This window comes from Misgurnus anguillicaudatus, unplaced genomic scaffold (genome assembly GCF_027580225.2).
Source record: "Misgurnus anguillicaudatus unplaced genomic scaffold, ASM2758022v2 HiC_scaffold_31, whole genome shotgun sequence".
NCBI classification, from domain to species: domain Eukaryota; kingdom Metazoa; phylum Chordata; class Actinopteri; order Cypriniformes; family Cobitidae; genus Misgurnus; species Misgurnus anguillicaudatus.
Genome location: NW_027395281.1, coordinates 5,574,202 through 5,584,885, shown reverse-complemented (window position 1 = coordinate 5,584,885; position 10,684 = coordinate 5,574,202). Strand labels below are relative to the sequence as shown.

Here is a 10,684-nt window from a genome sequence, read left to right as displayed (position 1 = left end):
TAAAGCTTTTAATCAATGTTTTATATATTATAAATAGTTCATGTTAGCTAATCGAGTTCAAATATCCCACATGATTTTTACATTTAAAATACAAAATGTTTTATTTTAAACTTGCAAAAATAATTAAAAGTTTCTGTAACAGCCAATATTACAGTAATACATGATATTAAAATATGACTGAACCCAGAATGCGTCGTCTGCGCAGGTCTGCCGGAGCGTCTGCGCAGATCTGCGTTCGGTAGAGTTCTCTCTCTGGTGTTCTTCAGGTAATCCTACAGGTCACGTGTGAGGGTTCAGTGTTTAATTCACCCGAGACAAATGAACAATAAATGACAACAACAGCACTAAATGATGACAGTAATGTTTGGTTCTGCACCAGTGTACAAAAGGCAATAGCACCAGTGACAACACAAATGCCAAAACACTGAACCAAATGATCATTACAGTAAATATGATCCGTTAATATGAGCCCAAAAACATCAGATGCTACTGAAAATATATAAGAGAAAGAGAGAGGGGTGGGAGGTTGAATATATTTTACACAAACATGTAAACAAATACTGAGAATGTCATTCATCATAATGAGATGTGCGTAGCTGCTGTTGTGAGCGTTATTGTTGTAAACAAGATCTGCATGTTTGTGTAAAGTATGTTGTTAGCATCTGATAGCAGTACCAGGGCTAGTTAGTGTGTGTGTGTTTGTGTGTTTAACAGGATCCACAGCTCTTGGCACAGTTCCCACCCATCGATCCACACTGACCACTGAGTGCAACTACACCACAGCGAGAAAACTGATCCCGGCACAGATCCGCTGCAGAGACACAGATGTCTGTTAGATTGTGTTCACTGTAAAAGTGAATTAAGAGTGAAAAGAGACACACACTGACCTCTGAGCAGCTCCTCGTGGGCACAAACAGTCCTGACACAAATCTCTTTATTAATGACATAGACCCTCCGCAGACTGTAGACAATCACAGGAGACATCTTAATAAAGGTCACACAACTGACTAGACTGCAGTGTTTGTGTGTTTACTGACCTGTAGAAGCAGATGCTGTTGAGACATTGTTTACACGGCTGATGGACAGAATAAAGACGAGTGCAGGGATATTGTTCTTCACGACAGTCTGTAAAACACAACAAACATCATCAGACTCACTCGCCCGCTCACTCGCACTCTTACTGTGAGTTAGAAACGCTCATACCCAGAGGTCCAGGTTCAGTCGGCTCGGTCTGAAACTCCACCACTGGAATTAAAATAAAACACGTGATGATGATGATGATGATGATGATGATGATTATATGAAGCTGTTGAAATGAGCTCAGGACAAATAAAGTGAGACGTACCAGTTTGTCCAGGCCCTGACGTTTGTGTTTGTAATACTTGCTGTGACACCGCTGGATCTGTCCATGAAAAAAAACATCATCATATGATTATAATTCTTTAACAACATAAAAGAAAAGCATTAAATGCTTCCTGAATTTCTTTTTAAGGATATCTGATATCATTCATCACTGAAATTACACTCACTACAGCACCACAAACAAACACACAAACGTGTTTTATAATCATCTACTGTCATCTAGTTTTGTTTTGTTATAATAACTTTACGCACTATTTGATCATCCAGTCAATGACATTACCAATAGAGATAAATTTTACATTGCATGAATAGTTTTTGTGAGATCGAGTATAAAGGCGTTTGAGAGACACTTACAGTAATCATAATTGTTGGTGTTACCTGTTGAGAAAAAACACAAAAATATTAATCTGTATTATTAATTAAAATAAAAAACATAGCAGACATTTATTAAGTCATGGACTCACCAAACATATACGGATAATCATCATAGTTCTGAGGCTGCGACAGAACCAAACCTGAAGAAAAACACAAACACAGTCACATATACACTCACCTAAAGGATTATTAGGAACACCATACTAATACTGTGTTTGACCCCCTTTCACCTTTAAAACTGCTTTAATTCTACGTGGCATTGATTCAACACGGTGCTGAAAGCATTCTTTAGAAATGTTGGCCTATATTGATAGGATAGCAGCTTGCAGTTGATGGAGATTTGTGGGATGCACATCCAGGACATGAAGCTCCCGTTCCACCACATCCCAAAGATGCTCTATTGGGTTGAGATCTGGTGACTGTGGGGGCCATTTTATTACAGTGAACTCATTGTCATGTTCAAGAAACCAATTTGAAATGATTTGAGCTTTGTGACATGGTGCATTATCCTGCTGAAAGTAGCCATCAGAGGATGAGTACATGGTGGTCATAAAGGGATGGACATGGTCAGAAACAATGCTCAGGTAGGCCGTGGCATTTAAACGATGCCCAATTGGCACTAAGGGGCCTAAAGTGTGCCAAGAAAACATCCCCCACACCATTACACCACCACCACCAGCCTGCACAGTGGTAACAAGGCATGATGGATCCATGTTCTCATTCTGTTTACGCCAAATTCTGACTCTACCATCTGAATGTCTCAATAGAGACTCATCAGACCAGGCAACATTTTTAAAGTCTTCAACTGTCCAAATTTGGTGAGCTCGTACAAATTGTAGCCTCTTTTTCCTATTCATAGTCGAGATGAGTGATATCCGTTGGGGTCTTCTGCTGTTGTGCGTGTTGTTGCTTCACAAATGCTTTGCTGCATACCTCGGTTGTAACGAGTGGTTATTTCAGTCAAAGTTGCTCTTCTATCAGCTTGAATCAGTCGTCTCATTCTCCTCTGACCTCTAGCATCAACAAGACATTTTCACCCACAGGACTGACACATACTGGATGTTTTTCCCTTTTCACACCATTCTTTGTAAACCCTAGAAATGGTTGTGCGTCAAAATCCCAGTAACTGAGCAGATTGTGAAATACTCAGACTGGCCCGTCTGGCACCAACAACCATGACACGCTCAAAATTGCTTAAATCAAAATTGCTTAAATCAAAGACAAATTCTGACATTCAGTTTGGAGTTCAGGAGATTGTCTTGACCAGGACCACACCCCTAAATGCATTGAAGCAACTGTGATTGGTTGATTAGATAATTGCATTAATGAGAAATTGAACAGGTGTTCCTAATAATCCTTTAGGTGAGTGTACAGTACATGCTTTACAGGGACAGTCCCATAGACACAATGCATTTTATACTGTACAACTATAACTGTATAGTCTGATCCCCAACCCTGTGTGTGTGTGTGTGTGTGTGTGTGTGTGTGTGTGTGTGTGTGTGTGTGTGTGTGTGTGTGTGTGTGTGTGTGTGTGTGTGTGTGTGTGAGAGAGAGAGAGAAAGAGAGAGAGAGACTCACCGACCGCTGACAGCAGAATCACGTAACAGAGTTTCATGGTTTCTGTAGAAAAGAACCCAACAGTGAGATGATGATGAGATTTCCAGCTGTGTGCTTCTCTGTTATTCACATTCACATGAATGTAACATTTTCCCTCTCTCTCGCTCTCTCTCTCTCTCTCTTTATTTCTCTCTCTGTCTGTCTGTCTGTCTGTCTGTCTGTCTGTCTGCCCTGCTGTGGCCCCTGCAGTGGTCTGCACTTAAAGAATGTGCTCGTGTGTTTGTGCTTTTCTCAGAAATGAGTTCAGAGGAGACGGAGCAGAAACCCTCATGCTGCCCCAAATCTCTCTGTCTCACTCTCACAGATTTCCTTGAAGGCATTTCTGTGCTCGTAGTCTCACTTCATCCTGTCTGTCTTCTCACTAACAAGAGGATGTTGCACAGATGGACAGACACCTCTTGAATCAGAGAGTGAGACAGTCTGAAGCACAGGTCTATTTACACACAAACACACACACACACACACACACACACACACAACAGCCGTGTCCACAGTGTGTAGACTAGAGGCATTCCTGCACTGTGTGTGTGTGTCACATCTGGGAACCATTAACCCCCCCAAACCTTTACAGGACCCTCCCCCCACATACACACACACACACACACACACACACACACACACACACAGAGAGAGAGACACACATTCAATAAAACACAACACAATCTTTTCTTCATTTTACTTCTGCAGAGTTTTGTTGTTAACCCCCTCCTGACTGTGTGTGTGTGTGTTTATTTTGGCTGTTTGGTGATTTCCCCCCAGCTGTAATACCCCCCCCCCCCTCATAAAGAAATTGCCTCAACCGACAAGTCAACACAACACACTAACTTTAAATACAATTATTAATTCAATAATGTTAATCTAGTCTTATAGACAATAATCACTTGACGATTAAACTCACAGCGGTTATTAAGATATACATTTACACACACACACACACACACACAGAGAGAGAGAGAGAGAGAGAGAGAGAGAGAGAGAGAGAGAGAGAGAGAGAGAGAGAGTGTGTGTGTGTGTGTAAAACTCTTTACTGTGTCAGACATTTTCTCAATCTTAAATCAGACGACAGTGAAACATTAACTGAGAGTTTTATATAACTGTAAAGAGTTTTAAAGAGAGAGACTTACCTTTAATTCACTTCTTTCTCTTCGAGTGATGCTAAAGTCTCAGCGCGTGTCTGAAGTTTCTCAAACTCCGCCCTCTTCTCGTAACTCCGCCCCCGCCTGTTGTTCATACTCACAGAACAACACCTACAGTAATGTAAACTATAAGATCTAACATTCCTCTTTATCACAGTATGATTAAACACGGCTTAAATTAATGTATATTATCTATATTTAAATCTCTGGATATTATTAAAACATTCATTGGACGCAGCTGATGACAGCTGTGTTTAGCTCCGCCCCTCAGCGCAATGCGTGCTGCAGAAATAGTGTCTCATCAAACTTCTCTGTTTAATCCTTAAACTAATCCACACTCAATCTGTTTCTCATGATCTTAACAAGCCTGAAGACACACATGAATTATCTACAACACGATATCTGTATTCGGTTATTGAATTGATTTTGGTGAATGAGATCAGCACAAATGACGTCATGAAGCAGCGTTTTATTACATGTTTCTCTTCATTACACAACACTCACACAATCTTTAACGACTTCAGTATTTACTTTAAATAAGTAATAAGGGGGGTGCACCTTAACTAAAATATAATACTGAAACTTGAATTCTTCAGTAAGCAGAGAGAAACATGTTGAGATACAAGCATGGATTTATTTCATATAAAGCAAAATTACACAGATGGATCAAGTGATAAACTGATGAAAAACATTTATACACATCACTCCCAGTCTCTCACACACACACACATCATGTTATATAAGTGTCACTTTTTCTCGCTCTATATATAATAATGTGAGTTTGTATCACTGTTTGTTGATTGTGTGATGTTTAGAGTCGTGTGTGTTATTGTACTCCTTCATTTTAAATATTAGATTTATGCTGAAGCGGTTTTCTTTTCCTGGTATGTGGCCATCATCTTCTTGATCTGAGCGATGGCTTTGCCTGGATTCAAACCCTGCAGAAGACAAAACCAGAGTAATCAGTGTAAAAATCATTATAAACCTTCATGATTCTTATATAAAGACTATTTAAAGGTCTGGACATCTGACCTTTGGGCAGGTCTTGGTACAGTTCATGATGGTGTGACAGCGGTACAGTGAAAATGGATCCTGTAGTTTGGCGAGTCTCTCTTCAGTATAATCATCACGAGAGTCGATCATCCAGCGATACGCCTGCAACGCATGAAACACACTGACTGCAGAACTCTTGAGGAACCTGCAGAACATCTCAAAGGCTTCATCTTACCTGCATGAGAACAGCCGGACCCAAATACTTGTCTCCATTCCACCAGTAACTGGGACAGCTGGTACTGCAGCAGGCACACAAGATACATTCATACAGACCATCCTGATGAAGAGAAACACAAAGTCAGCAAACACGCTTTAGTTCTGACGCTACAATCCGTCCTCCAGCGTTTACTTTACCAGTTTCTCCCGGTCCTCCATGCTCTGCAGATACTGCTGACCCTGTTTGGACTCGTCCTTCTTCTTCAAGTACGGCTCAATAGATTTATACTGAGCGTAGAAGTTGCTCATGTCCTACAAACACAATGAATCTCTTAAAGCAAACCAGCAGAAAGCTTATGGCCAGCAGACGCAGGAGAAGTGTGATCAGATACTCACGGGCACAAGATCTTTCACCACATACATATGGGGCAGGGGGTAAATCTTTGTCACTTTGCTGGTGTTAGTATCGATTTTGTTCAGACACGCTAAAGTGTTTCCACCATTAATATTCATGGCACAAGAGCCACAGATGCCTGCAAATATCAGAACCACATCAGACACACAGCACTTATTTTAAGAATTATAATCATGTAAATAATTATAATCTCTCGCTCACCCTCTCTGCAGGAGCGTCTGAAAGTCAGTGTGGGGTCCATCTCATTCTTGATCTTGATCAGAGCATCTAGAACCATCGGCCCACACCTGAAACAACAGAAACTCTTTAGATCCAAACTGCAGACGGCAAAGTACAGACGGCAGAGTAAGTACAGACGGCAGAGTAAGTACAGACGGCAGAGTAAGTACAGACGGCAGAGTAAGTACAGACGGCAGAGTAAGTACAGACGGCAGAGTAAGTACAGACGGCAGAGTAAGTACAGACGGCAGAGTAACCTCAGAGTAAGTACAGATGGCAGAGTAAGATGGCAGGGTAAGTACAGACGGCAGAGTAAGTACAGATGGCAGAGTAAGTACAGACGGCAGAGTAACCTCAGAGTAAGTACAGATGGCAGAGTAAGATGGCAGGGTAAGTACAGACGGCAGAGTAAGTACAGATGGCAGGGTAAGTACAGACGGCAGGGTAACCACAGAGTAAATGAAAGACGGCAGAGTAAATGAAAAACGGCAGAGTAAGTACAGACGGCAGAGTAAGTACAGACGGCAGAGTAAGTACAGACGGCAGAGTAAGTACAGACGGCAGAGTAACTGAAGACGGCAGGGTCAGTACAGACTCACGTGTTGAGGTCAATCTCATAGGTCTGCATGTGAGGTTTATCTCCAGTCTTGTCTGGATCCCATCGGTAGATCTGAAACTTCTTGATTCTGGGCTGAGTATCAGGTGCTGCTGCTGTTTGTGCAAACCTCACCGCCTGATACAAACACATCATACAACATCAACACAACACAGAACAACAAGAGTCTTGTGCTTTGGCTCTTAGAAAAACTAACATTAGAAATAACAATTATTATTATTATTATTATTATTATGATTCAGTCAGATCTGAGTGCACATATGAGTAACAGACAGTGATGTCCTGACCTCTCGTGGTCGCGGACTGAATGACACACTGTTACATCACTTTAATTACGCCACAACATTATACAATCATCTAAAATACGATGTGAATTACTTTACAAGACCCAAACAAACTGTTGAACTGAATGAATCTGAAATAATTTAAGCATCTGAAATACTTTTAGTTCAAATATAAAGGGTCAGCAGTTCAATTAACTTTACGACGCTTGTTTACGTGACACAAGAGTCCAGAAACATGACTGATGTACAATATAAACACACAGAATTGATACATATTACATATATTATAACTCATTCATTAAATACTTCATCTACAGAACATTAGGGTTTGTAGGAACTGTAGAAACACCGACTGTCACTTCACATTCAAACATCCGTCACAGCCTAAAAAAACATATTAAGATTCAGATGAGTTTAAATGCGTTAATCTCTGATGTTTTAGTTTATTACCGTCACAGCGGCGACAGGACGGACAGCAGCAACACTGCAGCGGCTCAAGGAGAAACACACCGCGGCCATGATCAGTCAATCTGACCCTTCACTCCTCCAACAGACCATAATGCACCGCGACGGTACCGTGTCTCAATAAAGGTGTGTCGACTTCATGCAGAGCTGCGCAGACTGATCAAAAAATGACATCAAAGTAGCGCGTGGGCATAGATCTCGCTGTACTTTGATGTCATTACCCGTACAGTCTGCGCAGCCACGCATGAAGTCTTATATATTATTTACTGCGCAATCAAATAGGAATTCTTTTAAGAAGTCTCTCAATTCAAACCTTGATTAAAATAGTTTAAGCCGCTCAGTGTTATAGTTGAGTGTTTAGGTTAAATGAACAAATTCTAGTTCTTTAATCCCAAGACTGACCAAAGTGCTGTACAGCCTAAAACCCTATAAATCTCACTTCAGAAAGATAAACGATGTAATGTCCCAGTGTGGTGTTTCTATTTATTGTTTTAATAAAATAGTTTATATTACACGGATATATTTATCTAAATACTCTTAATCGACAAGGTGGGACTTTTAGTTTGTCGCACATGCCCCGGAAGTGATGTCAGGTTGTCAGTGCGGCACATGAAATGTAAGGTCACACATGCAGAATCTGATTACGGAATGAGAATTCGTGAGTTTACGGTGATTATTGATCTTTAGATTGGTCATCATGGTGTTTCTGACGCTGTCCTGCTGGATCCGGAACCGCGGACCGGACAGATACTGGAAAGTTCAAGAGCTCCTGAAGAACGCGCGGGTGAGAAAACATGAAACAAAACGAGAAAGAAGCGAAATAATCATATTCATATCTGTTCTATTCACCTACCTACCTTACAGTTCATCTGTCTGTGAATAATCAGACTGTCAGACTGATATTTTGTGATCTCATGTGTGTTAGGGTAAACATATAAAGTTTATGTACTACTATATCACTATCTGTTTGACTCATATCAGTTATTGTAGTTTATGTGTGTTTGTGTTTTTGTGCAGCATTTCCGAGGCAGGAAGAATCGTTGCTACAGTCTGGCAGTGCGCGCGGTGCGCAGAGCGTTTGTGTACGCCACCAAAGCACGCAAAACCAAAAGGCGCAACATGAGAACGGTAAAAGAAATAAAAGCACGAGCCATCAAACACGCATATCTGAGGTGTTCAAACTAACTTAAACATTTGTGTCCACGCAGCTGTGGATCTCGCGCATCGCTGCAGCCACAAGAGAACACGGCATGAAATACCCCGCGCTCGTGCACAATCTGCTGAAGGTCAGTGTGCGTGACATCTCATATATGTGATTCACACGCGTGTTATGTGTGCGTAACATGTCTCGTGTCGTGTGTCCCTACAGTGCAGCGTTCAGCTCAACAGACGCGTGTTGTGTGACATGTCAATCACAGAGCCGCGCACTTTCCATGCGCTCACGGCGCTCGCCCGCGCGCGTCAGCAGGAGGGTTTCCGAGCTGCACTTGGCGACGGAAAGGAGCCGCCGGGCGTTTTCTCACGCGTCACGCAGCTGCAGTGACTCACAAACACCCTGGACCTCAACCCAGCACCCATCAGAGAAGATGCTGAACCAGTGTCAGTGTGTATCACATTGTGTTCAGTGATCAGACCAGATCAGATATGAGAAGCTTCACTCTTGTTCTGGAGTGTCTTTGGATTTTTCTTTGTAAATAAATGTTTATCTGTGTGTTTATGAATAAAGCAATAAACAATTTCATACTTAAAAACTGCAGTGTGTTTATGTAAATGCATATCTTGGAAGATTTTGGTTATAAGGTCCCACTCAGACATGAAATATATGATCTTTATGAAAGATGTGTGTCATTAACAAAAAGATCAACCCAGTAATTAAGTTTTGGTAAACCTACCATTTTCTGCAAGCATGTGAAAAATGTAATTGAAATTTGGCTCCCCTTGTGATGTCAGATGGGGATCTTACTATAATAATACCACCCCTTAATCTGCACTGTCCAACCACAGCACTGCCTTTAATTCAGAGATCAGCTCATTTGCATTTTAAAGGGCACACCCAAAAACAACTAATTTTTTGCACACACCTATGTCAATTTTAACATGTTATAATAAATTATCTGTGGGGTATTTTTAACTAAAACTTACATAATGTTCTCTGGGGGACACAAAAGATTTATTTGACATCTTAAAAAAGTCTCATTGTCTATCAGTTTGTCTTCTGACATTAAATCTTTTTAATGTGTATATATTCTTTATATTCATTCATCAGCAGACAGCTGCATTTACAGCAACATAGACATACGAATAAAATAACTAAACTAAAGACTAGATCAGACCAGATCATACTAGTCTAACAAATAATGACATTTCTTGATGTACTTTTATTAATTTTAGGTTATCAGTACAGTTACGGCTTATTTGAGTTGTATGTCGCTGGAAATGTGTTTTTAAAATTTTATGTTTATAATTATAATAACAAATGTATATTTGCAAAACTATAAGAAAAGATGAACAATATCTCATGTTTGCCATAATACAACATCACAATGAGAAACATTACAATTAAACAAAAGTAAACAATCACACAATCAGCAAGCCAAAGTTAATTCAATAATAAATAAAATAAACAAACAAAAAAATGAGAAAATTGTGTAATTTAATTAGCAATGTCATATTTGCTTGTAATCTTACATTTTTTATGTTTACAATATTTTAGCATATAGTACAATAAAGCTCATTTATAAAATGTTTATGAATTTGAAATTTCCCCAGTAAAGTCAGTATTTGAATAAAATATTCATTTTCTTTATGAAATGTTTGATCATTAAAGTATATAAATATGTCTAACAGTATCTCATGTAATGATTTGGTAAACATAAATATGATGCAAGTCTCCGTTAAGATGTTTGCAGAAGCTTTTCGGCCACCGTACACGCTCGAGGGGCGTGGCTTCCTCCCTGACCTTCTGAAGAAGGACGAGCGTGTCAGC

At 40.2% G+C, this 10,684-nt stretch overlaps 3 protein-coding genes across 3 annotated transcripts; 1 reads left to right on the top strand and 2 right to left on the bottom strand.

Annotated features, from left to right (window-relative positions):
• Positions 1–74: 74 nt before the first annotated feature.
• Positions 75–4,593, bottom strand: mfap2 (microfibril associated protein 2). Its single transcript, XM_055217361.2, has 9 exons — positions 4,479–4,593; positions 3,316–3,357; positions 1,827–1,877; positions 1,717–1,740; positions 1,346–1,402; positions 1,204–1,245; positions 1,038–1,125; positions 888–961; positions 75–811 (listed from the first exon to the last, which is right to left on the bottom strand). The coding sequence occupies exons 2-9, from the start codon at positions 3,350–3,352 to the stop codon at positions 708–710; spliced, it is 477 nt and encodes a 158-aa protein (XP_055073336.1). The 5' UTR covers positions 3,353–3,357; positions 4,479–4,593; the 3' UTR covers positions 75–707.
• Positions 4,594–5,104: 511 nt separating this feature from the next.
• On the bottom strand, positions 5,105–7,843 carry sdhb (succinate dehydrogenase complex, subunit B, iron sulfur (Ip)). Its single transcript, XM_055217358.2, has 8 exons — positions 7,684–7,843; positions 6,933–7,066; positions 6,316–6,401; positions 6,096–6,232; positions 5,898–6,011; positions 5,719–5,820; positions 5,523–5,645; positions 5,105–5,428 (listed from the first exon to the last, which is right to left on the bottom strand). The coding sequence occupies exons 1-8, from the start codon at positions 7,750–7,752 to the stop codon at positions 5,348–5,350; spliced, it is 846 nt and encodes a 281-aa protein (XP_055073333.2). The 5' UTR covers positions 7,753–7,843; the 3' UTR covers positions 5,105–5,347.
• A 353-nt stretch (positions 7,844–8,196) lies between these two features.
• Positions 8,197–9,449, top strand: mrpl20 (mitochondrial ribosomal protein L20). Its single transcript, XM_055217363.2, has 5 exons — positions 8,197–8,314; positions 8,386–8,482; positions 8,716–8,826; positions 8,907–8,984; positions 9,068–9,449. The coding sequence occupies exons 2-5, from the start codon at positions 8,396–8,398 to the stop codon at positions 9,239–9,241; spliced, it is 450 nt and encodes a 149-aa protein (XP_055073338.2). The 5' UTR covers positions 8,197–8,314; positions 8,386–8,395; the 3' UTR covers positions 9,242–9,449.
• The last annotated feature ends 1,235 nt before the right edge of the window (positions 9,450–10,684 follow it).